General features: G+C 43.0%; 10 protein-coding genes, 1 long non-coding RNA gene and 1 other non-coding gene across 12 annotated transcripts; 7 read left to right on the top strand and 5 right to left on the bottom strand.

The window, feature by feature from the left end:
• Nucleotides 1-107: 107 nt before the first annotated feature.
• Obp19b (Odorant-binding protein 19b) lies at nt 108-901 on the top strand. The gene is made up of 2 exons (XM_068302645.1): nt 108-572; nt 630-901. Exons 1-2 carry the CDS (start codon nt 151-153, stop codon nt 715-717), a joined length of 510 nt encoding a protein of 169 aa, XP_068158746.1. The 5' UTR covers nt 108-150; the 3' UTR covers nt 718-901.
• Nucleotides 784-1,614, bottom strand: Obp19c (Odorant-binding protein 19c). The gene is made up of 2 exons (XM_068302643.1): nt 1,236-1,614; nt 784-1,163 (listed from the first exon to the last, which is right to left on the bottom strand). Exons 1-2 carry the CDS (start codon nt 1,578-1,580, stop codon nt 951-953), a joined length of 558 nt encoding a protein of 185 aa, XP_068158744.1. The 5' UTR covers nt 1,581-1,614; the 3' UTR covers nt 784-950.
• A 651-nt stretch (nt 1,615-2,265) lies between these two features.
• Nucleotides 2,266-3,105, top strand: Obp19d (Odorant-binding protein 19d). The gene is made up of 4 exons (XM_068300327.1): nt 2,266-2,426; nt 2,482-2,570; nt 2,635-2,771; nt 2,830-3,105. Exons 1-4 carry the CDS (start codon nt 2,300-2,302, stop codon nt 2,906-2,908), a joined length of 432 nt encoding a protein of 143 aa, XP_068156428.1. The 5' UTR covers nt 2,266-2,299; the 3' UTR covers nt 2,909-3,105.
• Nucleotides 3,106-3,355: 250 nt separating this feature from the next.
• Nucleotides 3,356-4,779, bottom strand: Spx (Spliceosomal protein on the X). The gene is made up of 3 exons (XM_068300315.1): nt 4,639-4,779; nt 4,480-4,563; nt 3,356-4,416 (listed from the first exon to the last, which is right to left on the bottom strand). Exons 1-3 carry the CDS (start codon nt 4,670-4,672, stop codon nt 3,515-3,517), a joined length of 1,020 nt encoding a protein of 339 aa, XP_068156416.1. The 5' UTR covers nt 4,673-4,779; the 3' UTR covers nt 3,356-3,514.
• A 68-nt stretch (nt 4,780-4,847) lies between these two features.
• Nucleotides 4,848-5,852, top strand: l(1)G0004 (lethal (1) G0004). The gene has a single exon (XM_068302894.1). The coding sequence runs from the start codon at nt 4,969-4,971 to the stop codon at nt 5,689-5,691; it is 723 nt and encodes a 240-aa protein (XP_068158995.1). The 5' UTR covers nt 4,848-4,968; the 3' UTR covers nt 5,692-5,852.
• A 215-nt stretch (nt 5,853-6,067) lies between these two features.
• On the bottom strand, nt 6,068-7,488 carry Syx16 (syntaxin 16). Its single transcript, XM_068302893.1, has 3 exons — nt 7,267-7,488; nt 7,056-7,189; nt 6,068-6,995 (listed from the first exon to the last, which is right to left on the bottom strand). Exons 1-3 carry the CDS (start codon nt 7,345-7,347, stop codon nt 6,149-6,151), a joined length of 1,062 nt encoding a protein of 353 aa, XP_068158994.1. The 5' UTR covers nt 7,348-7,488; the 3' UTR covers nt 6,068-6,148.
• A 49-nt stretch (nt 7,489-7,537) lies between these two features.
• On the top strand, nt 7,538-9,433 carry Usp39 (ubiquitin specific protease 39). Its single transcript, XM_068302892.1, has 4 exons — nt 7,538-7,667; nt 7,722-7,790; nt 7,851-9,003; nt 9,074-9,433. Exons 1-4 carry the CDS (start codon nt 7,646-7,648, stop codon nt 9,324-9,326), a joined length of 1,497 nt encoding a protein of 498 aa, XP_068158993.1. The 5' UTR covers nt 7,538-7,645; the 3' UTR covers nt 9,327-9,433.
• A 62-nt stretch (nt 9,434-9,495) lies between these two features.
• LOC137587225 (uncharacterized) lies at nt 9,496-10,615 on the top strand. Its single transcript, XM_068303550.1, has 2 exons — nt 9,496-9,677; nt 9,781-10,615. Exons 1-2 carry the CDS (start codon nt 9,534-9,536, stop codon nt 10,189-10,191), a joined length of 555 nt encoding a protein of 184 aa, XP_068159651.1. The 5' UTR covers nt 9,496-9,533; the 3' UTR covers nt 10,192-10,615.
• Nucleotides 10,270-12,617, bottom strand: LOC137587224 (uncharacterized). The gene has a single exon (XM_068303549.1). It carries the CDS (start codon nt 12,504-12,506, stop codon nt 11,079-11,081), a length of 1,428 nt encoding a protein of 475 aa, XP_068159650.1. The 5' UTR covers nt 12,507-12,617; the 3' UTR covers nt 10,270-11,078.
• Nucleotides 12,618-12,797: 180 nt separating this feature from the next.
• LOC137571906 (uncharacterized) lies at nt 12,798-13,776 on the top strand. Its single transcript, XR_011031500.1, has 2 exons — nt 12,798-12,850; nt 13,655-13,776. It is a non-coding gene; the product is annotated as an uncharacterized lncRNA (long non-coding RNA).
• An 82-nt stretch (nt 13,777-13,858) lies between these two features.
• Nucleotides 13,859-25,618, top strand: Dora (Dorado; the record flags this gene model as incomplete). Its single annotated transcript, XM_068299964.1, is given in 9 exon segments — nt 13,859-14,417; nt 17,034-17,276; nt 17,339-17,502; nt 17,568-17,810; nt 17,812-17,879; nt 17,951-22,756; nt 22,820-23,158; nt 23,240-23,389; nt 24,140-25,618. Coding segments are annotated over 9 exon segments (7,557 nt in total), but the record flags the coding sequence as incomplete, so codon positions are not given.
• TRNAE-UUC (transfer RNA glutamic acid (anticodon UUC)) lies at nt 16,093-16,164 on the bottom strand. The gene has a single exon. It is a non-coding gene; the product is annotated as a tRNA-Glu (tRNA).
• Nucleotides 25,619-25,868: the final 250 nt, after the last annotated feature.

Raw genomic sequence — 25,868 nt, 5'->3', positions numbered from 1 at the left:
TGCATGTCAACGCTTTGGTAAGATCTACAAGCGACAATCTCTAAACGATTAACTTGTTCCGGATACATGTTAAACATATGACTATATATAAAACAGCAAAGCCCTCGATGGCTCATTCAGCATTCCATAGCAGTCCGAAGTCACTAAAAGATGACCAGAACCAAACAATCCCGGATGACACTGTCCTGCACCGTAGCGGTGGTGGCCTTTGCGGCCATTTGGTTAACTATAGCCATGCCTGGTGCCAGAGCCGATGAAGAGGAGGAGGAGACCATGTCGATGTCGGTTAGTGATGTGGTTGAGATGATTGAACCCTTTGGCGATGGTTGTGATCCCAAGCCAGAGAGGGAGCACATTGTTGACATGGTGCTGAACAAAGAGGATGTCAAGCACGAGACGAAATGTTTCCGTGCCTGTCTATTGCGACAATTCGAACTCATGCCCGAGGGTGAAATGAAATTCAATGGAGATAAGACAGTTGAAATGATGAATATGATGTTTCCCGACAAGGAGGATGACTCTCGTCGCATAGTCGACAAGTGCAATGAGATCATGAACGGCAACACCGACAGGTGAGTGTGACGACTAAGTCCAATTCAATTACGATGTCTCCTCTATGTTTTCCACAGATGCGAGATAGCCCATGGAATAGCCATGTGCATGCTACGCGATATGCGCGAGGCATCCTTCAAAATACCCGAAATCAAGGAGGATTAATGTACACATGTACATAGAAACATTTTCAAACTTTTCGGGATTATTTTTCTTTCTTTTTTTTTTTGTTTTTTTTTTTCTTTTTCTTTTTTGTCTTTTATATACACACATTTAACTTGTAGCTCGTTATGATTATGGGGTTGTGGTTCCTGAACAGCGCCAATAATAAAAATCCAAAAGAATCTGAGTTTATCCCTTGTTGTATTGTGCGTGTGTGTGTGTATGTGAGGTGTCTTTTACCACTTTAGTTTAACTCTATTGCTCTCCAACTGGCGACTAATACATTGATTAATCTGATGCGCTGCCTCACAGGGCGATTTGGTCGTTATCAGACGATTGCAGTTCTGGGCCAGGCTGCAGCTTAAAGCAATAGCCACCTTATTATTGTTGGTTACCAAACTGGTAAGCTTCTCCACCTGGGGCAGACTCAATTTGTTGTTGCCATCCATCTGAAAATGAATGCAATGAATTGCTAGGTATGGAAAAAGAAACCTACATATATTCAAGTTTCCAAAACTCACAATTTTAATTTTTTTCAAAACACACTCCAACAGACATTTCTCCTGCTCAGTGGGTCGTGTCTCCCTCATCAAGGGTCGCTGTTGCTTGGGCATTTTCAATTGTTTCAAACACTCGGATTTTGATGTATCCACCATTTGTTGAATCTGGGGTAAATTTTGATCCATCAAAGTCCAAATGGGCTGAGATCCTCGCCCTCCACCGCCCAACAAACTGGTCAAATCCAATGGCTGCCTTACATCCAGAGTTTTTGGCTTTATCTTGGTTTGGGCCTTCACCTGAAGAGCAAACAAGCAAAGCAAACTCAGACACAGAGTAATTTTCTTTTGAGCCTCCAATTCCATCATGGCTGACTGATTTTGATACCAACTGTCAATCTTCTCCAGCTTTTATATATTCTTGGCACTATCTGCATATGCGGCTGACCTTTTAAACAAACTTCGAAAACTTTTCGCTGACTTAAGCAAAAAGAGAAAGAAAATTTCCAAGTTCAAGAACAATTCCAAGTTCATCTTAAACTTGGAATTAGTCATTGCCATTTCCACTAGTCACGCAGATTGACTGTGAAGCAAATTCAGTCATCATCATCATCATCATCATCATCATCATAAGATGTCTTCTAGCTGTTGTGATTCCATATACATATGTAGATTAAGTTTATTTTCCTCTCATTTTTGATCGATTTAATTGCATTTCAGATTTTCCATTTTGCATTTCATTCCATGTCAGTTAGTAATTAAATGGTTAATTGCTGATTTGTGTTTGACACTCGGCCTCATCCTCCTATGAATAGTCGGCTCAGACCGAAATTTTTCTCACGTGGCCCAGTGGGGGCATCTCCGCTGACACCGGATCTTGTCCAGATCAAGAGTGTCATGTGCTGCTCATATAGTTCAACTAAGTTCCCATGTCAATATAATTGCAAATAATTGCTTGAGAGAGATTGAGATTAAGTTGGAGACGCTGCTGCTGCTGATTTTGATGATGATTGAGAATTTTTCCTATAAATGCTGAACGACATGGAACACTCATATCGAATTTAGTATTTGTTTCTCTCACAGTCAACATGTTGCGTATAGTTTGTCTAGCTTTCCTCCTGGCTATCGTAGCCGCCAAGCCACATGAAGAGATCACCAAGGAGCATGCCACTGAAGTGGCCCACGAGTGTAAAGAGGAAACGGGAGCCACAGATGGTTAGTAGGCCTTTATCAAACATTTTCATATGACAGTAATTAAAAATTTCTTTAGAGGATGTGGCCCAATTGATGAAGCATGAGTTAGGCGAGACTCATGAGGCCAAATGCCTAAGATCATGCATCATGAAGAAATTTGAAATTGTAAGTTCCATTGATGAAATGAAGTACATACATCTTTTCAATTTCTATAATTTACTTTCCGTAGATGGATGATGCCGGCAAATTGAATAAAGAGAAGGCTTTGGAATTGGTTAAGATAATGAGCAAAGACAATGAGGAGACATCTGCCTCAGTTGCAGAAATCGTAGACAAGTGTGATGAAATTGAAGTGCCTGAGGATCAGTAAGCAAATAACAAGTTTTCACTATGACCATCCATCAATGAATTATTTCATTTGCAGTTGCGATGCTGCCCATGCCTATGAGACTTGCATCCATGAGCAAATACATGAGCACGGCCTGTCTTTGGAGGAGCATTAAAATTGACCACACCGATCCCAACGTTAACCTCACGGATTCAATTCGAAATCGAAAGCGCTACATTAATTGTACATCTTCTCTTTTTTTTTTTCTTTTTCTATATGTATGTATATAAATATATGCGTATACTACTTACAATTAGTAAATATGTATGAACTAGTCCTTAAGCAATAAACTGAGCAAATGTCAAAAAGTCATTCGATTTGTTTATTACAAAAATTTATTGTGCCTATATATATATATATATATATATATATATAACTAAAAACTGTATTCTGCATCCTTACAGGCTCTTGAGACTGTGTGTGAACTCGAATGTAAGTAAAAAAAAATATAAAGGACAAATTTATCAAATAATTTGAATCTATAATTTGAGATATCTCAATAGAGAAAATATAAATATAAAAGTGACATTATTTCAATGTCTCATAAACAGACGGACAAGCGTTATGTACATACATATATGTATATTTTAATGATCGGCGATTATTTGAATATTTTTGAAAAGGAAAACTATGAAGCCATTTAGCTAGAAAAGTACAAAATTTGTACACAATTTGTCGATCTTAGAATTTATTACTTTACTTTAACTACAGATGAACTGACTTAGTACTGGTAGCTGTCGGGTTGGTAGGGTCTGGCAAATGGAGTCGGTGCAAATGGTACAGGAGGCGGACGCCAATTCGTTGGCGGAGGACGTGGCGGCGGCGCAGGCATGCCAGGTGGTGCCCAAGCATTTGCCTGCATCATGCGTGGCGGCGGCGGTATGCCCATGGCTGGTGGCAACGGCGGCTGTCCACCTGCCATCGGCGGCAGCGGAGGAGGTGGTATTGTCGCTGGAAATGGTGACGGCTGCGGCACAGGTGGCGGTGGCGCTATCATATTCATATTATTGGATGCCACAGGCACCACTGGCGGCGGCGGTGGCATCATTGGTGGTGGCATCATTTGTCCAGGCATCACCGGCATCATATTCTGTACGGGAGCATCTGCGAACAGTTGATGCGGGCGATCCGCATGAGCTGAGGGATTTTGGGCAGCCAACAGTCGCTCAGCTGCTGATCCATGCCTCTCACCCTTGTGGTCTTTTTTGAAGGCATATGATACTGAGATGGGACGGTTGCAAAGATATTGACCATTCATGGCATCCATTGCTGCGTCACTAGCTTCAAAGCTAGCGAAATTTATGAAAGCAAATCCCTTGGACTTGCCAGTTTCCGGATCACGCATAAGCTTTGGTGTCTGCAATATCACTCCAAATGCGGAGAAAGTGTCATAAAGCAGTTTCTCATCGACTTCCACATCTAGGTTGCCAATAAAAATGTTGGCGCCTACATCCAAATTCTTTTGATGGGCCGAAGCTTTATTGACCCTAATCGGTTTGCCATACAGCTTGATCATGTTCATAATCTTGATGGCATAGTCTGCATCTTCCTCGCTGAGAAACTCCACGAAGCCATAACCCTGATGCATTTGTGTGACACGATCTTTCGGCATGTGAACGTTAACTAAAAAATTTGGAATATTAGAAAGTTGTTCAAGCATTCGAAGGGATCATACACGGATCTTACCCACTGGTCCTGCCTGGACGAACAGCTCCCAGAGCAGAGTCTCTGACACTTTATCATCCAATCCGCCGGCATAAATTGTCGCATCTGCCGGGGAGAAATGTAACCACGAATAAATATATTTGGGAACATCTTGTCTGCTCCATAGGAACCCCTACTTACCTTGATTACGTTCAGCTATGGGACCTGCGGCCATTTTGCTAGGATGTTTCTAAACTAATTCAAAATTGTTTTAAAAAATAACACGGCAAACGACTATTAAAAGCAAACAAGGAGCGACCATTAAAATAGGGGGAAAATAGTGGTTTTTTAGCGTTTAATAGTGCGACCGTACAGTCATGGTAAGTAATAGGGTTGCCACCGTGTTGACGGATGTGTAGTTGGCAGCCCTGAAAACAATTCAGCACGTGGGGCTTAAAAGTGAGACTCAGTACGCAATTTCACAAAAAGTGGTCTACAAAACAAAACAAAACAACACAATAACCGCTAAAAATGGAAACCGACAACATCAAACCAGATGCCTTTGTCCCCGAGGTCAAAAAGGCAGTCAAACGCAGTGCGAACCGGGACAATGAAATGCAAGTAGACGGCGACGACAACGGAGCTGCAGCTGAACTTTTAGTGCCCACCAGTTCTACAAATTCTGGTCCAAATCGCGCCAAGCGCATACGCAGCGAGATCCGAAAGGTCTCAGTCCCACCACACAGATACTCGTCCCTAAAGGAACATTGGATGAAGATCTTCACACCTGTTGTGGAACACATGAAGCTACAGATTCGTTTTAACATGAAGGCCCGCCAGGTGGAGTTGCGGATTGGCCCCGAGACACCGGATATTTCAAATCTGCAGAAGGGTGCTGACTTTGTCAAAGCCTTTTTATGCGGTTTTGAGGTGGACGATGCGTTAGCTTTGTTGCGTCTCGAGGACCTATTCATTGAGACTTTTGAAATTAAGGATGTGAAGACATTACGTGGTGACCATCAATCTCGCGCTATTGGTCGTCTGGCAGGCAAGGGTGGTCGTACAAAATTCACCATTGAAAACGTGACCAAAACCCGCATAGTTTTGGCCGACACAAAGATTCACATACTAGGCAGCTATCAAAATATTCAGTTGGCCCGTCGTGCCATATGTAATCTGATTCTTGGCTCACCACCCAGCAAGGTGTATGGCAATTTGCGATCGGTGGCCACACGCCTCTCTGAGCGCATGTAACGCATGATTGTGCTCTGTGATAGATCTGGCAAACGATCCCCACACACAGACTGTGGCTCGGGGTATGGATGCTAGTTGTAGGAGTGTTTTTTTTAATTATATAAATCTAGTGTTAATAAACTTAAACCAATAATAATAATACACCTATTTACAATTGAAAACCCTGCCGACAACTAACTAATTTAATTGGGTGCATATTGAATGGTCTTTCTTTAAAACTTTCAAGTACAAGTTTTTTAGATGGTAACCATTTAAAGCCAGGGTTTTATTGGGCCTCCTGTCCTCTGTGTAAGTCTGGAACAATTCTCGAGAATTTCGTGTTGAGTTATTTTATGACTGAATTATTTAATTATAGTTAACATTCGTAATAAATAAATACAACATAAGAGATACATATTTAATAGGTACATTTTATACATTATAGACACATATAGGACAAAGACGAGGGGGGTTTGTTTTAAAGCTTTGTGATGATCAGGAGCAATAGCATTATAAAAGTAACAGCAGCCAGAACCAAAATGATGCACATTTTGCGATTCTTTCGCTGATACATTTCGGCCTTGTGTAGCTGACGCAGACCCTCAGACACACGAGTCTGTGTTTGTTCCACATTGTAATCGATTCGATCAAGAACCGTGCCTTGTTCTTGTACCATATGACCCAGATCCTTAAAGATGTCATTTAGATCGTAAATAGATTTCACTATTTTAGTAACCTCTTCCTCACGATATTGGGCTTGCTTTGTGTTTTCCTCTTCGAAGAGCAGCAATTGCTGTTGGGTAAGACGATTGGTAATCGGCTTTTTAAAATGATCATCAATATCTTGGTCATTTTCCTCCTCGAATAGATATGCATTGGTTTTGGACCCACTCGCCGCATCCATGCCATCCAAAGGCTGCAGGAAATTGTCGAAGGAATCGACGAAATTCGTATCGCCGCCCTCAAATCCACCTAGTTCCACATTCGTGAATTCGCCATTATCGAAATATTTTTGGGAACGCTCCTCCCGCGAGTTGAGCTGCAACAGATACGCGTTTTGACTGCTACGAAACTTAAAGGTTAGTTCTTGAAGCTGCAGCAGGGCACATTGAACCGCATTTGCAGTCAATCGCTGTTCCGTTTTCGTTCCCACTCCCAAACTAGAGCGCACACATTGTATATGCCTATGGGTGGAGGTAATCAGCTTGGAAACCATTTGACTAAGCACTTCAATGTCGCACTCATCGTCCTGCTGGTCATCAAAAGTGGGTCGCAGCAAATGTCTAGCATGCAGAGAACCCAACTCATCCAGCTTTGGTTTGATTCTGTAAATAAAAAACCATAAAAATGAAGTACACATGACAATCACCTAAGGCGCAACGTACTTGGACATGGTATATTGAGCCTCCTCAAATCTGTCCAGCCAAATTGGAGGTGATGCATAGTCATCCTGCATTTCTAGACCCTCTTCGGCCTCACGCACGGAATGTTTTAAGAGGCGCTCAGCATCGCTACCACGCTGCAAAATGTTAATTAGTTTGCCATATGCTTAGTTTAAAAGGCTTACAAATATCTACATGTCTACTTGTTACTCACTCTATCATCATAATGATTTCGATTTTTGCTCGCATTGTTGCGCATTATGACAAACACCTCGGTTAAGTTACGTGACGTCATAGTGCCTGATTAGCTGCTATCAATGTGTTTTGCAATGAATTAAACGCATTCCTTCATGAGGCTCTCCTGGACTTTGTTAGTTTTGGGGATTGTTGCAATTTTCCTGGCGAATGTTTACTGTTTCTGTTGGTGTTGGAAATCGAGTTATTATGACATTTCCCAACACTACACGATTTCGATAGTTCTTTCATGTGAGAGAACTCCCTTCTCTAATTCAAAGGCAATCAAAAATATTGTTTATATTTTGATTTAGTTAATACCTATTTTAGAAAATAAACGATTTAATTGAATTCTGATAATGTCGGAAACAGAGCCCACAGGTAAACATAATCTATTGACCAAGATATTCTCAATTAAAACTGCTTCAATTACAGTTAAACGCGTTAAACTCGAACAGAAGCCGGCAAAGACGAAGCTGAAACTTTTGGATGAGGATGTTGATGGTTAGTGCAAACTCTAAAAAACAACTCGCTTTTCTTATAATGTTTGGAATCTTTATATAGAGACACCTTCCGCTTTCAATCCCAAGTACAGGGTTTGTCCTTACCTTGACACCATTAATCGGAATTTGTTGGACTTTGATTTTGAGAAACTCTGCTCTATATCGCTGACTCGTATAAACGTTTATGCCTGTTTGGTCTGTGGCAAATATTTCCAGGGACGCGGTAATAATACCCATGCCTATACGCATTCTGTTGGCGAGGCCCATCATGTGTTCCTCAATCTGCATACTCTGCGTTTCTATTGTTTGCCGGATAACTATGAGATCATAGACTCCTCATTGGATGACATTAAGTATGTACTGAATCCTACGTTCACCAAACAGGAGATTGCAAATTTAGATCTCATTCGGCCCAAGCATTCACGTACTGTAGACGGAGTGCTCTATTTGCCTGGCGTCGTGGGTTTAAATAACATAAAGGCCAACGACTATTGTAATGTTGTGCTCCATGCCTTGTCCCATGTGGGTCCGCTAAGAGACTACTTCTTGCGTGAGCACAATTATGCTCATATCAAACGGCCGCCGGGCGACTCCATGTTCACACTGGTCCAACGGTTTGGTGAATTGATGCGTAAAATGTGGAATCCCCGTAATTTTAAATCACACGTCTCGCCGCACGAAATGCTACAGGCGGTCGTCCTATGGTCGAGTAAACGTTTTCAAATCACCGAACAAGGCGATCCCATAGACTTCCTTTCCTGGTTCCTCAACACCCTTCATCGTGCTCTTAAAGGTAATAAGCAGCCAAAGTCCTCAATTTTGTACAAGATCTTTTTGGGTGAAATGCAAATTTATTCACGAAAAATTCCGCCCGTCGAATTGGATGATACGGCCAAGCAACAACTTTTGGCCACTGATGAGTATAAGGATAAAGTAGAGCAAACAAATTTCATTTATTTAACCTGCGATTTGCCGCCACCGCCTCTGTTCACCGATGAATTCCGTGAGAACATCATTCCACAGGTGAATCTTTATCAATTGCTTGGAAAATTCAATGGCAGCGCCGAAAAGGAGTATAAAACCTACAAGGATAACTTTATGAAACGTTTTGAGATCACACGATTACCTCAATTCATAATTTTATATATCAAAAGATTCACAAAAAACACATTCTTTCTGGAAAAGAATCCCACAATTGTTAATTTTCCCATTAAGTGAGTGTAAACATTCCAAAACGAAATGACTCTCCGATTGAAACTAACTCACTTTCCATTTCTATTGCAGAAACGTTGACTTTGGAGACATTCTGGGAATGCGGCAGCGTGACAAAAACGTTAAAAACACCAAATACAATCTAGTGGCGAATATTGTCCACGATGGTGATCCCAAAAAGGGCACCTATCGTGCCCACATACTGCACAAGGCGAATGGCCAGTGGTATGAAATGCAGGATTTGCACGTGACGGAAATTTTACCACAAATGATAACCCTAACTGAATCCTATATACAAATTTATGAGCGCAGCGACGATCCCTAGACTAAGCACTAAGTTTTTGTGTTTTTTAAGTAATTTGATTAACCATAAACAATAAACATTTCTTGATGTGGCAAGATTCGAGCGCATGCGTTGGCTCTTAAAAGAAATGAGTGCGCATGACACACTTCCTTTTGCAGCAAAGCGTAAAACAAACATGGAAAAAAATCAATGTCCAGTTGTGGCCAGTTGACTGACCAGTCAAGAGCGATGTCGGAATTAAACAGCTACCAAGAGGAGTGCCAACGCGCCGAACTTTTGGGCATAGCACCACCGGATCAAGCGGAGTTCGAGCGTAATCGTAAGGCTCGTTTGGAGCAGGAACTGGCCGAACAGGAGGCAGCTGAAGCAGTTGTATGTGTACATCGTTTGTGCCTCCATTGTGAGGAAATTGATTATGCCAAATGCTGTGACACTTCGTGTGACTCTTCATGTGATGCTTGCTTATTTCTTTTAGCTGATTGAGCAACAGGACGAGTCATTGGGCAATGTTGGTGGCAAGCTTGGTGAATTGAATAGCATCTTATCCAGTACGCAGCAGAAATTAAATCGATTCAAACAGACGGCTTGTGGCAGCTTGAGTAACATATTTGCACGTACGAATTTAGGGTCAGTAGATGTACCCCAAAGCACTGGAGATTCTGCAAATGCTAGCAAGGAACCAGAGCCTGTCCAAGAGCAGCCACAACCGCAGCAGCCATCCCAAACGCGACCATTGACCAGGGAGGAAATACAAGCAGCCAAGGCGGCCAAAGAGAAACGCATGGACTCTCAGCTGGATAAACTGGATTCCTTGATCAATAAGGCGGACAATGCCCATATCGCAATGAGCGAACAAACAAAACAAATGAGACGCATGGCAAAGTGAAAATGTGCTTAGTCTTGTTTCATTCTGATTTAAACACATACATAAGTATATGTCGACCTTATATCTAAACAGTCGAGATTTCCATTTTTCCGAAGCGGCCTTCAGTCACATTTATTGAGTCTTTTCGATTTAATTCCAGTTTCTTATATTATTAGAGACAAAGAATGGGTTTAATAGAATGTTAGTTAGTGTTTCGTTTACAAATTATTAGATAATTAAGTACTGAATCGAGTTGAAATTTGACAATCCAAAAAAGGAACTTATAATCTGTTAATGTTCTGTCTATTTGAATTAAACTTATCTTAAAATCGTAATTTTCAATTTCTAGTAATAGTAAAAACAAAAAAATTATTTTCTTTGGTTTCAAAAAAAAAAAAAAAATATATATAAGCAATTCCCTAAAATCTAAAAATTACATTTAATAGAAAGGCCACTTTTAAGTAATTCATTTTTTTAAAGCGTTCCAAATTAGATGTTTTTTTCTTGTTGAAATAGTAATGTTAAACTTTATACAAGTTTGAAATTGTTTCAACTAATAAACCACAAAGAGTGGTGCATAGTGTACATTTAACTCATATATATATATATATATACACCTATATGTAAATATATATTTAATAAACTCAGTTAACCTTTTCAATCCAAATGGTTCTAAAGAGAAAGCTTAAACAGAATGTGAACATTGTTTTTTTTTTTTTTAAACATAAACTTAGTTTTTGCCTTTCGAGAGCATTCCAGTTAAATACAAAATTAAAGTGCTTATAATCAAAATTATTATTACTCAAACGTACATTCTAATAAATAATTGTTGCAAACAAAAAAAAAAGGGTTCAATATTTACACATAAACATAAAAACTTATAGGTACATATTACATTGTATGTATTACTAATTTAAGTCGGAGACTGATGGTGATGGCGGACGACGGTTCTGTGGTTGCATCTTGATGGGCACAGGAACAGTGGGAGTAGTAGCAGCAGCAACAGAATATTTATTTCCATTATCCGAATCCGAGTGCTCATCATCGCTCTCCTGACTAGCATGACCGGCATCTGTCTCGTACTCTACATGCAAATTGTTTTTTTGCTTTTGTTTTTGTTGTTGCTGCTGCTGTTCTTGCAATTTTTTCTTGTATTGCAGCATTTTGTTGTCGTCCTCAGTGCCTTCATCTTTCTGGTAAAAGAAGTAACTAAGCACAAGTTTCTCTTCGGCCGTGTTAAAGCGCCAAGCATAGGGTATAAGTTGTGAGTTTGCGGTCAATTGAGTTTTCAACTCATAAAACATTCTCGGTGAGATCTCAACTTGTGGTAGACTATCGTCAGATTGCCAGGGTTTTGGGACAGGTTCCGGGAACTGTTTATCAGGTCCATTAATACCAAAGTACAATTTACAGGCTAAGAAGCATTGCAAATCCGGATTATTCGGCTGTATGCGACGCAAAACGCGCAATTGAGAATCCACTATATGAATGAGAATGGACTGCTGCCGACGATGTGGTAAAGTGACATACAATAAAGCTCGATTATTGGTTGGGCAAGCTGGAGAGAAAGATTGCGGCCATAAAATATGTAAAAGTCGCTTCATCAAATGTGTCACCGATGAGTGCTGGAAGAGATGGCGTTTCTGGGCGACATCCAATGAGGTGGGCACATAACGCACAGCATCAGCCCATAATTTGGCAGCTTTATCGTTGAGCACCGTATTGCCCACTAAGAGAAGGCAACGTTGACAGTACAATTGACCACCACGATTAATGAAGCCCTTTGTCTTCAAGATATTGATTACAATCAAATTCAGACCGTAGAATAAATCCCGCTCAAGAGGCACCAACAAGTCTCGTTGACTTTCGGATGCCGATCCGTGATTGTGGCAAAAGAAATCACTTGGATCGACTATGCAGCTGGGAAACTCGCGTAACCGTTTATACATGGTTGGTTCGGTCAATTCGTTGCCACAATTGTGGCATATCAATGAGAATTCCTCATTTTCACGACATGCCATTATCAGCGGCTGCATATCCACTTGTACCGTGTTTTGTTCCAAGGCTTCCATATCAATTTTGGTATAGGTAAATCGAAAACTCATATGATTCCCATTAACGGTGAATATTGAAATGCCTTGTACATCCATCCCAAAGCAATTGTATCGTATGACTAGAACCATCTCGTCATCGTCTTCTTTTATGTGGACATTGTGCTCCTTGAGTATGATGCGGGTTTTCCTATTATCTTCCCTTAGTTGACGGTTAAACTGTAGGTACACATTGCCACAGCGCAGATTTGGACGCAGTTCAATGCAGAGGTCAGTTAGAGGCATTGTAATGCCAACGCCAATGTCTTAATTACAGAGCGACTTTCAAAAAAAGAATTAATTAACAATGATGAATTGTTAACTGAAACACACAGAGCGGTAGTGTTGAGCAATTGTAAACTTCTATCCCGCTTCCAATGTCGATAACGATAGGCTTGCTCCGGAATGTCGATTAACGATAGGTTTTGCTCCGGAATGTCGATTAACGATAGGTTCCGATAATGTCGATAGCGATAACGCTGCTCCGATTATATCGATAACTCGTTAACATTAGCTTAACAGTATCGTTCAGTGAAACTGTTAAACAAAGAGCGAGAGAGAGAGAACGTGTTTTAAAACCAAATGAAATCGTAAGCTCTAATTAACACCGATAAAACAACAACAATATAGTGTTGAGTGAATTTTTACAATAATAACAAAACAAAAGATAACAAACATCTAAATAGTGAAAAAAGCCTACATGAACGCATTATAATAAATAGGTTTTTCAACGTTTTCTTTAAACGCATTTCGTGCACAAACATACACACACACAGACACACACGCAACGCGCATATACACAAAGAAAGAAGGCAGCAAAACGAAGGCAGTGAAAATTGACAAGCTTGTTGTTGTTGTTGTTGTATGTGTTTGAGTGTGAGAGAGGCCCTAGAGAGAAAGAAAGATAGAGGGAAAGAGAGAGTGACTAAGTGAGAGAGAACGCGCAGGCCAGCAGGATAAAACAAACGAAGATGAGCCATAGCATACAAGTGAAAAAATAATTAAAGGTTGCCCTGGCCTGGGGAGTAGAGAGGTGACCAGCTGCAGCAGCCAGGCAGAAAACGGCAACAACACCAAACACCAACACTAGCACCAGCAGCAGCTACTGCTCCCCCCGTCTCTCGCTCTCTCTCTCTCGTTCGTAATTTTTGGCAGTTGTCTAGCGTCTCTCTTTCTCTGTCTCTCGCACTGTTAATTTTTTTTTTGTTTCCCCCGCCCTCTTCATCCATCACACGCTGTCCCCCGCAGCAGCATAAGCAAAGCAGGCGACGATTTCATATTACTTGTATATAAAATAGTTTTTTTTTGTAATAATCAAAGCAAAGCACTAAGCTAGACCTAAAGATAAAAAAGAAAAATTAATTTAATTTAAAAAAATCTACGAAAACGCTAAGCAAAATTCGCCTTTTACACGATTTTGAGCGTTTGCCCCCAAACCCTTCTCCCAGAAAGCACGTACGAAATTTCATCCATCCACAAAAAGATAAAAGAGACGGCGATAGAAACAAAAACAAAAGGAACCAAATAAAAATAAAAGAAATAGGAGAGAAAGAGGTGCCACAAGGACGCGATAAGGGGAAAGCCAGGATCGGTGAGTGTGCAGCAATAACAACAAATCCCGTAAAAAGAATAAGAAAAGTCGCAGCCTCACACTGGCGAATCGCAACGGAAGCCACAACAACAATAACAGAGGAGGAGGCGGCGATGTAAACGCTGCTCCCGGCCATGGTGTGGCCCGTAACAATAACAATAACAATAACGCAGGAGGCGGAGGCGGCGAGGCAAATAATGCAGGAGGAGCTGGCGGCGGCGGCGGCGGTGCTGGCAATGAATGGAATCCTGAGGAAATAGATCGCTTCAGTTTCGATGATTCGATACGATTTGAGGAGGACTCACTTTGCAGCTGGTCGTCAGAACCAGAATCATTGTGCAACAATTGGCGCGGCTGGAAAAAGCCCACCAATGGAGCCGGTGGCAGTGTTCTACCTTTAGGCGGAAGCCTCAATTCAGCAATAGGTCTGCCAGGCAATGGATCATTTGGTAATACCACAAACAACACAGCCACAGGAACAGTTGGCAATGCAGTCGGCTCATGTGGCACAGCCAGCAATGGTGGGAATGCCACAAATAGCAGTTCATCGACCAATGGAATAAATGGTGAGTCCATTTAACAAGTCATTTTATTTGTACTTCTTGCTTCTAAGAGCCAAATTAGAGATTTACCAAGAGAGAGAGAGACAGAGGGCACTGGCCAAATATCATTGAATATGTGTAAAAATTCTACTAAAAGACTAATTTCTTTTTATACATGGTGAAAAGAATTTGTTAACAAATGTGTTTCACATTTTGTTTCTCCATTGACATAAATTTCAAAATTGGATTCAATTTAAATATTTATGCTAGATAAGTTTTATTTCCTTTTTACAACAGCCCAAAAAAAAAAAATTCGAGAAAAAATGTGTGACTGACTCTTGACTGTGTTGCTTTCGACCTTTTGCCAATGCGAAATCGGCAAAGGAAGGAACAACAATTGCTGCTTGCCCTTTGTTTTTGTGTTTCTCAGGCCTCGACGTCATTGTCCTCCTCCTTCTTCTTGTCTGTTTTATCGTTAAAGTCGAAATCACGACTTCATGGTTGGAGCTACACATACAATTTAGGTTTTTTTTTTTTTGACTTGTGTCTTTTTGTGGCTTATTACGTCTGTCTGTATGTGTACACACACACACACGTGCATTATTATTGTAGTTGGCTTCGTTGTGATCCTTGTGCGCCGTCGCAACATTATCAACATGTAATCTATGCGACTGCGCTGCCAGCCACAGCATCAGCATCAGCTCTTCTACAATCACAAGGAGTCGGTCGGTGCTGTCGAAAGGGCCTTCTCTTCTTCTTTGGTCCGTTGGATGGTTTGTTGTAATGCAAGCAATGCCAGCTGCATTTTCATGCTTTAAAAGCGACATAATAACCGCAAAAGAAGGAACAAAAAAAACAACGAAATAACAAGAAAAGAAAAAAAAAAAATAAACTGACGACGTTGCATCGTTCGTTGTGTTCGTCTATGTGGATTGCTTATTGTATATGTTGGTTGTAGTTCGTTTTGTGTCAAAGAACCTTTTCAAGGATACTAGCAGCAGCAGCAGCACACCCAGCACCTGCCTAGCTACTTGTTTGATAGTGGTGGGGTTGAAGAGTGGCGCGAAGAGCAGGGAGGGTGGAATATACAACAACAAAACCAGCCATGTAATGAAATGGAAAAGCAGGAACGATGACATTCCCTTTCCGATGTGCAAAGGAATCAATGAGTATCCATATCCATATTAAGAGCACTGGAGTTCTTCTATGAAAGGGAAGAAATTAGGGGGTCATAGTAATTAGGGGGTCATAGTTCTTTTTGGCTTATCAATGCCCGTGTTGACCTTACTCGTTTGTTTGTCAGTGCAATTAAAAATATCCGTTTAGCTGTTCCGCAAAATCATTCATTCAAACACCACCTTCCCATTGATGGGGTGATTCATCACCACCAGCCCGCCCCGATGGAGGTGAACAAGGCAATTGTATTGAGCTAGGCCGCTTACGTGCCAATCGTAAATGGCTTAACATTAGGGTATTTAACGTAAATTGTAATATTTTGACACTGTGTTGAAATGGTGTTAGGTAATAAATTTATATTTATATGCTTCAAAACACGTTTGCTTGGGTTACAATGAAAACTTAATTTCGAATTCTTTTTGTATTAACATCTAGGTCAAAGCGAAGTTCAAAACTCAAGTTTTTCCAACTGTCCAACTTAAAATAGCAAAAAAAAAAAAAAAAAAGAAACAAAAAATGTACTTTCCCATACCGGGAATCGAACCCGGGCCTTCTGGGTGAAAGCCAGATATCCTAGCCACTAGACCATATGGGATAGGTGGCAATATTGACTCAAGAGCTTAACAGCATTTGTTATTCATTCATAAACAACCTATTTGTACATCATATGTATGTACATACATACATATGTACATACATAAATATTAAATGTTACATGACGAAGGCCAACAAGGCTCCATATAAGCAATGCCTCACCCTTGCCCAATGCTTTTAAAGCTATCTAATCATTTAATATGAATGATTGTGAAAATTAAAGAGAGGTTTTTGTTATTCTAAGACATTTGTTTTCTATGCTCCTTTTGCCTACTCTTGGCAGTGGGCGAACTTGGCTGGTTTGTAGTTCTGGCTCTTTGTTTCGCTTCAAGTAGACGTTATCGACCTTTAAATGCGGGCCATTGTTTGTTGAAAAGTTCGCTACCTTCGCTTCCCTGCCCACTCTATCTCTATCCTTGGCCCACACTCTTAATTTTCATCTGTCACCGTTTGTTTATTTGAATGTCAATTTGTGTAAAACTCGTGTTTATCTGCAAGTCAATTGAAGTAAGCTTTCTCACCCACTGCCCTAACCACCCACACCCCTACCATTGGCCGCCTTTTATTCATACTGTCTACCCTCTAGACCTGACTTTGGCAGAATTTTTCAGTGTTCGTCGCATTTCTTTTGATTCATATTGAACGTTTTCTTTTACTTTAATGAAAATACATTTTTCAAAAACAAAGAGTTTATGGATTCAAAAGGCGACGAATCGAAATCGATTGAAGTACGAACATCTAGTAGGCTGAGCTATTTAGTTTATTTTGAACGAATTGAATTAGATACAGTAGTTTATTTTGAACGGCAGATATACTTATGTATATTATTAAATCTTAATTTTTGCTTTACCCAAATGCCTTGTTTTTCAGAAGTCTTTACGTTGGCTGAACTATCGGCACGCTGTGTTGCCTCTTATATACCATTCGAGCTAGTGGAACATGTCTATCCCCCGGTGCCGGAGCAATTGCAATTGCGCATAGCGTTTTGGAGTTTTCCGGATAATGAAGAAGATATTCGTTTATACTCCTGCCTGGCTAACAGTTCGGCCGATGAGTTCAAATGTGGCGATCAGTTGTTTCGTATGCGAGCTGTAAAGGATCCCCTGCAAATTGGTACGTTTTTCTTAATCCTTCTTTCCGATTCACACATATATAATTTTTCTATTCTATTCAAGGTTTTCATCTTTCTGCCACCGTTGTTAATCAACAGCCTGGCTCCTATTTTAATGTGGCAGTCACTTTTGATCGTCGTCGCATCTCGTCCTGTAATTGCACGTGTGCTTCAACAGCTTATTGGTGCTCTCATGTGGTGGCAGTTTGTCTTCATCGCATACATTGTGTAAGTAGTAGACAAAAACTAATAAGTATTTAACATTACATTACAATTCCTCTCGCTTTCTATAGCCCCAAGAGGTCTGTTTGCGTGCCCCGGTCTCGGAGTCATTGACACGCCTACAACGTGATCAGTTGCAAAAATTTGCCCAATATCTTATTAGCGAATTGCCACAACAGATTCTACCAACTGCCCAGAGATTGCTGGATGAGCTCTTAAGTGCGCAGCCAACGGCTATAAATACCGTTTGCGGGGCACCAGATCCCACAGCGGGTGCCTCAATCAATGATCAAACTAGCTGGTATTTGGATGAGAAAAACTTTGCATAATAATATTAAAAGGATTTTAATCAAATTTTGTATGCCAGCGCCAATTGTGTTTAGGTAAGAGATGATCTTATGCTAATGAGCAATTCAATTTTCTTAACTATTGCCATTCGCATCTTTCTGTACAGTGATGTAAACTATTTGACAAATTCAGCTCCACCCGCGGCCGCCGAATGGAGCTCATTATTGCGTCCTTTGCGTGGACGCGAACCGGAGGGCATGTGGAATTTGCTTTCAATAGTTCGTGAAATGTATAGACGATGCGATAGAAATGCTGTACGTTTGCTTGAGATCATAACTGAGCAGTGCATGGCCTGCGATCAAATACTGATTTGGTGGTTCCAAACAAAATTGGCATTGATGATGGGGTCACATGGACATAGCGGTGGCAAGCATTCGAATACGCATTCAAACTCAACTGCTTTGCAGCATGCGTGCAGTTCATTATGCGATGAGATTGTTGCTCTATGGCGTTTGGCTGCCTTGAATCCAGGACTGGCCCCAGACGAACGTGACATGTTGCATGCCCAATTTACAGCCTGGCATCTGAAGATACTGGATCGTGTGGTAAAGAGTCGCATGATGCCATCATCGTATACTAGTAAGCATCAGCAAAATTCACGCTCTGAGACTGAGTTGTTTATTGGCTTTAAGCCAGCGATTGAAGCCTGCTATTTAGATTGGGAGGACTACCCGATAGCTGGCGTCACGCATACACATGACACAAATCCCATATACTACTCACCCTTCACCTGTTTCAAACACACCGACGCCAAGGGCGGTGAGGCGGCTGCCCCATCGGGTCAATTGAATGCCACACAAGCTCTGATGAACAACAATAAGCACTACAATTACTTTAGTGCATCGAATGATCATGGACTGCATGCTGGTGCATTTAAGCGATCTTATCGCGATAGATTCTATGCAAGCGCAGCGGAATTGTACGGAGTTCATGGAGTGACACCAAATGGAGCAGGAGTAGGCGGAGGTGGTTCAGGTAATGGCGGCGGAGGTGGTGTAGGAGGAGGACAAGGCAACAATGCAGCGAGCTCTTCGGGTCGTCAATTTGCCTCAAATTTGAGTGGCGGTAATGGAGTGATTGCCGGAGCCGCAGGTGGAGCCGTTCGAGGAGGAGCAAGCGGCGACAGTGTGGTGAATGGTGTGAAACAACCCATGCTTCAGGCTAGCACTTCAGCAAATTCGACAGCAATGGGCATTCCAGGTGTATCATCATCATCGGTGGTTACACCTAAAACAATTGGAAGCGGCGTAGAAGTGCCTGGTACTGGCGGTGATGGCAATCGATCTAGTGCCAGCAGTGAAGGCTTCTGTGAAAATGATGACTTCGGTGGCGATACGAGTAGCAGTCATAACTATTGCGCTGCTCCAGCCCAGGCTGTGCCTGGCCAGAAATCTTTGACAGAATCCGATTCTCAAAGCAGTTTCGATGCTGTCTCACAGCAGAGCAAAGATGACTCAGCCGGCGTTCGCGTCGGTGTGGTTTCAACTGTGGAGCCAGGCTGCTCCACATCGGACACATCATCCGCCTCGTCGGCATCCTCATCGGCATCAACAGCATCGGGTAGCTCAAACAGTTCTACTTCATCCATGCTAATCACGCCAGATGCTCCTAGCGGCGGAGTTGGAGGAGGAGTACGTGTAGTTGGTGGTGGAAGCGATAGCGTTGAATTGTCCTCCACTCAACAACAGCCGCCTGGACGAAGACTAAGCAAAGACGAATCATTTAGTAGTAGCGATGAGTTTGCCCAAGTTGGTGGAGGAGTAGGAGGAGAAAATGTAGGAGCCACAGCAGGAGCTGCTGGCAGTAGTTGTGTTGGCGGTAACGGCGGTGGAGATTTGACACCTGTGCCAAGCACCTCGGCTGCGGCTCGAGCAGCCTTGGCAACCAGCAGTAGTAGCTCAATACCCTTGTCGACTGCAGCAGATCATGGTCATGGAACATCTGGAGGCGGAGTGCCAATGGCAGCAGCATCATCAGCACAGACATCCACCAAAACGCAGCCAATAGAGATCCCCAGTGCATCGTCATCCGCAACACTGGCAGCGGCACGAGCTTTGGCCGCTGCTGTTGCCGTGGCGAGTGATAAACCGCATATATTTTCGAATGTTCGACCCACAGAGGATGCTTGGGATATACTCCTGGCAAGAGCCGAGGGTCTGCATGCTCATGGCCACGGGCAGGAGGCATCGATTTTGGCTGTACGTCTGGCCGAGCAAATGCTGGCAAATCCACCCAACCTGTTACTCGAGCTACCACCTGCACCCAAGCGTAAGGGAAAGAAACAGAATGTGAATCCCATATCACATCAATTGACCGTGGTGGCATCATCTACTCTCTCCAAGTGCGCATTCCTTTGCACTGTGCTCTCCGAGAATTCCGAACATTATCACATTGGCTTCAGGATTTGTCTCTTTGCATTGGAAATGCCGCGTCCACCGGCAAGCACAAAGCCGTTGGAAGTTAAATTGGCAAATCAGGAAGCGGATATTTTGGCTCTGCTGAAGCGTTTGCCATTATGTGCTGCAGAGTTGCAAGTAATACGGGAGAGGGCCGAACAGCTGCGCAGTGGGACATTTAAGACACGCGGCGAGGCTTTATTGCCCATTAATTTGGCCACATTCATATTTGATGCATTGGTTACCCTCAGTCCAGGACACACCACCGGCACGGCATCGAGCTCAAGTTCAGCCTCTGGCTCAGGCTCTGGCTCGGGTGGCTCTAGCTCTAGCAAGACTTTGATTATTGTTTCGTCGGGACCTCGAGGTCTTTTGAATGTCTATAAGCAGCATAGTGATGAGAATTTGGGCTTTGAAGCTGCTGTTGCAGCCCTCGGATTGAAGGCGAACGTTTCGGAGGCAGAGCATCCGTTACTCTGTGAAGGTACTCGGCGTCAGCGTGGAGATTTGGCCCTGACATTGCTGTATCATTACAAGGATGAGCCGCGGAAGATAGCAAAGATAATGGAAAAGCTATTAGATAGGGATATACATACTCTATTAAAGACACCCCTGCTGCCGGCATATTATTCAAGTAATCCGCCTGTGCGAACACCAAGCAATCAACCCACACGCAGGGATCATGATCACGAATATGGCTGTGGTAGCAGCGGAGGAGGTAACGGCGGCAATGGATGTGGCGGTGGGGCCGGTCCTGGGCCCTCGAATATCTGTGAATTGCTACCAGCCGATTATGGTAGTGTCGGTGGAAATAGTCGCCCACATAGCTCGACGAGTGCTGAATTGGAACTGAGCATGTGTGCCCTTAGCATGGCTAGTAATAGTCAGTCTGCTTCACAGGCTGCCATGTGCCAACAACAACAGCAACAACAACCGGGTACGTCATCAGCAACAACAACCACTGCCAGCGCCACAAGTGGCACAAGCACCAGCACCACAACCACCAGCAGCAGCAGCGGTGGCGGCGGCAGTCGCAGCAAAGAGAGTCGCTACAAGGGCAAACGTGCCTATCCATCGATACCGAATCAACCATCGGAGGCAAGTGCTCATTTTATGTTTGAACTGGCTAAGAATGTGCTGACTAAGGCTGGGGGGAACAGCTCCACATCGCTGTTCACCCAAGCAAGCACAAGTCAGAATCACCATGGACCTCATCGTGCCCTCCACATGTGTGCATTCCAGTTGGGCTTGTATGCTTTGGGATTACATAATTGCGTTAGCCCCAATTGGCTATCACGCACTTACTCGTCGCATGTCTCTTGGATTTTGGGCCAGGCCATGGAGATTGGGGCGCCAGCAATAAGTTTCCTTATCGACACCTGGGAAGCCCATCTGACACCGCCGGAAGCGGCTGGCATGGCGGATCGTGCCTCTCGTGGCTGGGACTCGAATATGGTATATCCAGCAGCGGAATTGGCCTTATCGGTTTTACCACATGCGGCTGCCCTCAATCCCAATGAGATTCAGCGTGCCATATTGCAATGCAAGGAGCAGAGTGATCTGATGTTGGAGCGTGCCTGCCTCACTGTGGAAACGGCAGCCAAGGGCGGCGGTGTTTATCCCGAAGTACTCTTCCAGGTGGCCCACTATTGGTACGAGTTGTACATGCGAAATGCACCCAATAATTCGGAGCACGATCAGCACGAGGATTCCATGGATCATTCCGCCGTCAGTTTGAGCGCTTTGATTGAGTCACAGCAGCAGCATGAAATGCAACAGCAGCAAGAGCAATCGATGGGCATGCCCCCGAATGCAGGTGTCGGACCGGTACCGGGCCAGGGACCTGGAATGCCACCGCCGTCTGTCGTCACATCGGCACCACAACCGGGCGGTTTTCAGCCGGGTGTTGGTGTGGGCGTGGCCGCATTAGCGCCCATTGGCCTAGCCCCCTATGCCCCGTATAGTTTTTGCCAGGGCATTTATGCTCATCACCACAATCTGAGTTATCCGCAACCTGGTCAAATGCAGATGTACATTTCGGCCGGGCCACCGCCGCCGCCTCCCCAAGCCTATGCAGGCTATCAGCAGCAAGCACCACCAGTCCCGCCACAGCAACAACAGCAGCCACAGATGGCACCGCAACCGCCTGGACTAGCCCCGCCACCGCAGGGTCATCAGCCGCCACCAGCATTTCAAGCTCCGCCACCCAATGCTTTTCAAGCCCTTCCACCGCAAGCCTACCAGGCCTTACAGGCTGCTGGACCACCACCTGGACCGCCTATGGGTCCGCCAGGTGGCTACTATGGACCACCACCGCCGCCGGTGCCGCCGAATGGGCCACCAGTGGGTGTCGGAGTCGGTGTCGGCGTTGGTGTCCCATTGCGTCAGCATCAACATCAGCACCAACATCCCGTTTATCCATTCATGCAACAAGCACCACCGCCTCAGCCACAACAGCAGCAGCCACCTCCATCGCAGCCGCCAGTGCGTCAACGTCAGCCACCACATCAGTTCACGTGAGTTATCTCTTCGCTTTTTGCTCCTAACCGATATAATTAACTTGTCCCTATTATCCTTAGACCCACTCAATTGCGCTATCTGCTAGCCGCCTACAATGTGGGCATGTTGGCCATGGAGACTTTGGCCCGTCGCGTTCACGACGATCGTCCACAGGCGAAATATGCGCGTAATCCACCCTACGGTGAGGATGTGAAATGGTTACTACGCATCAGCAAGAAACTGGGCACCCAATATCTACATCAGTTCTGTATTTGTGCGGTCAATTCGATTGTCAGTCCATTTGTCTTGCATGACGTGGCCATTGAATCGGCCCATTATCTGGGCAGAAACAATCATCAACTGGTTATGCAGCATTTGCGATCGGCGTTGACGCCATTGGTCCAAAAGTGCCAACAAATGTAAGTGGTGCCAATCGACAAAGAACATTGCATATATGTATATACCAACATATTTATTGACTAATCTAATTACTTTTACAGGTACATCCAGTGCATCCATCAGAAGTTGTACCATTTAACACAGGGCGATTATGAAGAGTTTGCTAGCATTGTGGTAGCCGCACGTGCAGCCTTTCAAATCACACCCGAGGGCAGTGCCCAGTTCAAAGATTGGCTCCAATCCATCAAACGGTAAGTGTATTAAAGGGGTCCCAGAAAAAGAAAACGAAGAAGAAAGTAAACACATTGTAGCTTAGAGGCATAGAAATTTGCTTAGTGTAGAATTCTCGCTTTATTCTGCATTTGGTTTATTTAATAATTTTTACCTATGAAATCGTCTCAGAATTGGATCATGTCTTTATGTGATTAGTGCCCATAAATATACTCCAATGGTCCTAAGGAATACAGCCAATAGAATTATATTTTTGGCACCTCAAAACTTTCACAATTTCAAAGAAAACCTATTCGGCTTATTTGATGATTATTAGTAGCCAGCCAGCAGCAGAAACAGCAAGAATAACAGCAAAAACAAAACATACGAAGAAACAAGAAATTGAAGAAAGACCCGAATCGAAAAGACAGAAAACAATAAGCAAAAGCAATAGCAAAACAAGTACCAGATAACAGCCAACCTGAAGCAAATTATTATTTTGATACACCGTTTATCTATTTCATTTTCAAGAAACAAAAATTGAACAAATTTTACTAATAATCATAATAATCATAATAAACAACAAATTAACAATAAGGAAATGCTTATTAGTTCAACTATTTAGCTGAAAGAAGAGTGTCGAAACCATTTTTGCAACTGTTTTTCAGATTTTTTTTTTTCAAAATTATCGGGTTATAATAAAAGCGTGTTAGATATTCGGGAAGTTAAGAAGAAGAAAGACTCGACTCGAATTTTCGGCTTAATGGATATAAATTTAATCTCTGTCACAGCTCCAAATCATGCAAAAAGGAACTGTGGACGCAAATTAATGCGGCTTTGCAAAGCAATTCCAAATGACAAAGACTTGATTCCTGTAATCTGATGACGGTAACGGGTGGTGCGGCATCAGCAGCAACAACAACCACATCTTCATCGTCAACAGCAGCAGCAGCAGTCGCATCGGCATCGGCATCAACATCCACTTCATCATCATCATCATCGTCGGCAGTATCATTGTCATCAGCATCGGCATCGGCTTCGGCTTCGGCTTCGGCATCATCGTCATCAGTGGCCATTACCATAAGCAGTGAGCAGCAGCCAAAACCGACAATAGTGACGACTCCCAGCAATGGCAGCAGCATTGGCAGTGGCAGTGTCAGTGGAGTTAGCAGGAGTAGCGCTAGCATTGGAGTAGTGAATAATATGACGAATAGTCTGAACATTGGCGGCGTTAGTAATAGCAACAAAAATGGCTCAATTGCCATTAACAACATCAACAACAACAGCAGCAACAGTAGCAGCAATGAACCCGTAGGCGGGCATCATCATCATCACCATCATTACCATCATAGGCATCATCACTTAATGGAAACGACTAACACAAGTAACATGGCAGTCGCAGTGGCAGCAGCAGCAGCAGCCTCAGCTCCATCAGCCACAGCGGCGTCAACAGTATCATTGGGAATGGCCAATTCAAGTCATATCTATGAGCGATTATGCCGGCCGAATGCTGTGATTGTGGAGCGTTTACGTTCGCCCTTGTCACCACAGGCAACTAGACCACCACCATCAGTGGCATCATCAATAGTGCATCCGGCTGCTGCCTATCAATCGGCCATGAATGCAGTGGCAGCTGCGACAATGCCTTCTGGCTATTATCAGGCAGCGGCCGCAGCGGCGGCGGCGGCAGCAGCAGCAACGCAACGTCATCACCAGCCACATCCGCCGCATCCATATCAATTTCAACCGATGAGCCATTACCATCAGCAACTTTAACAACGTCTCTGCGGCGGTGCTAACAACAACTGTCCAACGTCTATCCCATCTGGCATTGTTACTGTATCAACGTTGCGGGGATATCAAAATGGTGAAGCACAACGAGCACACAGCAGCAGCACCACCACCACGACCGCCACCAGCAAACTTGGTTGCATTATTACCTGCTGCTGCTGCTCTGTCTGTCGTCAATCTTCAAATTCGGAAGCTACTTGAAATGTTGCAAAGGACATTTATGCTCCTCCTTCTACTCTTCATTTTAAGTTTTCTTCTATTGCTGCTCCTGTTTATGCGTCTTGGTGATCTCAGCTGAGTTTTCTGAGTCTCCTCTCTCAACTAATAACAACAACAACAACAACAAACAACAACCACCGCACTAAGTTCATGTTAAAAATTAAATATTAAGCGAAAACCTAATTGTTTTTTAACTTAAATCTGTGAACAACTCTATTTAATTTGTGTTTTGTATAAACAAAAACAAAAACAAACAAAAAGGTCTGCAAAAACAAATCAATTCATCATTTTAATTAACATCATTATCATTATCAAATTGAATTGTGTGTGCATTATTTAGACTGAGATTTCTGCCAACAACAAAAGCAAGCACACACACACACACACACACATACATATACATAACCACACCGCCCGCATACAAACAAAAACTCACTTTTTTTCAAAATGTGTTCAGTTGAATTAACGTAATTATAGACGATCTATCAAATAGTTATATAATAATATATA

The sequence above is a fragment of the Drosophila tropicalis genome, unplaced genomic scaffold (genome assembly GCF_018151085.1).
Source record: "Drosophila tropicalis isolate 14030-0801.00 unplaced genomic scaffold, ASM1815108v1 contig_158, whole genome shotgun sequence".
NCBI lineage: Eukaryota > Metazoa > Arthropoda > Insecta > Diptera > Drosophilidae > Drosophila > Drosophila tropicalis.
The sequence above is the reverse complement of the archived record's forward strand: the minus strand, read 5'-3'. Positions and strand labels throughout refer to the sequence as shown.

Excerpts from the sequence above, each read along its gene's own strand:
- Obp19c (XM_068302643.1), bottom strand. The coding sequence starts at position 1,580 with ATGATGGAATTGGAGGCTCAAAAGAAAATTACTCTGTGTCTGAGTTTG. Across the intron at positions 1,164-1,235 it reads TTTTGAAAAAAATTAAAATT|ATGGATGGCAACAACAAATT; the intron begins GTGAGTTTTGGA and ends ATTCATTTTCAG.
- Obp19d (XM_068300327.1), top strand. The coding sequence starts at position 2,300 with ATGTTGCGTATAGTTTGTCTAGCTTTCCTCCTGGCTATCGTAGCCGCC. Across the intron at positions 2,427-2,481 it reads GGAAACGGGAGCCACAGATG|AGGATGTGGCCCAATTGATG; the intron begins GTTAGTAGGCCT and ends AAATTTCTTTAG. Across the intron at positions 2,571-2,634 it reads TCATGAAGAAATTTGAAATT|ATGGATGATGCCGGCAAATT; the intron begins GTAAGTTCCATT and ends TACTTTCCGTAG.
- Spx (XM_068300315.1), bottom strand. The coding sequence starts at position 4,672 with ATGGCCGCAGGTCCCATAGCTGAACGTAATCAAG. Across the intron at positions 4,564-4,638 it reads CATAGCTGAACGTAATCAAG|ATGCGACAATTTATGCCGGC; the intron begins GTAAGTAGGGGT and ends TCTCCCCGGCAG. Across the intron at positions 4,417-4,479 it reads CGTCCAGGCAGGACCAGTGG|TTAACGTTCACATGCCGAAA; the intron begins GTAAGATCCGTG and ends CAAATTTTTTAG.
- Usp39 (XM_068302892.1), top strand. The coding sequence starts at position 7,646 with ATGTCGGAAACAGAGCCCACAG. Across the intron at positions 7,668-7,721 it reads GTCGGAAACAGAGCCCACAG|TTAAACGCGTTAAACTCGAA; the intron begins GTAAACATAATC and ends CTTCAATTACAG. Across the intron at positions 7,791-7,850 it reads TTTGGATGAGGATGTTGATG|AGACACCTTCCGCTTTCAAT; the intron begins GTTAGTGCAAAC and ends ATCTTTATATAG.
- Syx16 (XM_068302893.1), bottom strand. The coding sequence starts at position 7,347 with ATGACGTCACGTAACTTAACCGAGGTGTTTGTCATAATGCGCAACAAT. Across the intron at positions 7,190-7,266 it reads GAAATCATTATGATGATAGA|CGTGGTAGCGATGCTGAGCG; the intron begins GTGAGTAACAAG and ends AACATTTTGCAG. Across the intron at positions 6,996-7,055 it reads GCTCAATATACCATGTCCAA|AATCAAACCAAAGCTGGATG; the intron begins GTACGTTGCGCC and ends TTTTATTTACAG.
- Obp19b (XM_068302645.1), top strand. The coding sequence starts at position 151 with ATGACCAGAACCAAACAATCCCGGATGACACTGTCCTGCACCGTAGCG. Across the intron at positions 573-629 it reads ATGAACGGCAACACCGACAG|ATGCGAGATAGCCCATGGAA; the intron begins GTGAGTGTGACG and ends TGTTTTCCACAG.
- LOC137587224 (XM_068303549.1), bottom strand. The coding sequence starts at position 12,506 with ATGCCTCTAACTGACCTCTGCATTGAACTGCGTCCAAATCTGCGCTGT.
- LOC137587225 (XM_068303550.1), top strand. The coding sequence starts at position 9,534 with ATGTCGGAATTAAACAGCTACCAAGAGGAGTGCCAACGCGCCGAACTT. Across the intron at positions 9,678-9,780 it reads AGGAGGCAGCTGAAGCAGTT|CTGATTGAGCAACAGGACGA; the intron begins GTATGTGTACAT and ends TATTTCTTTTAG.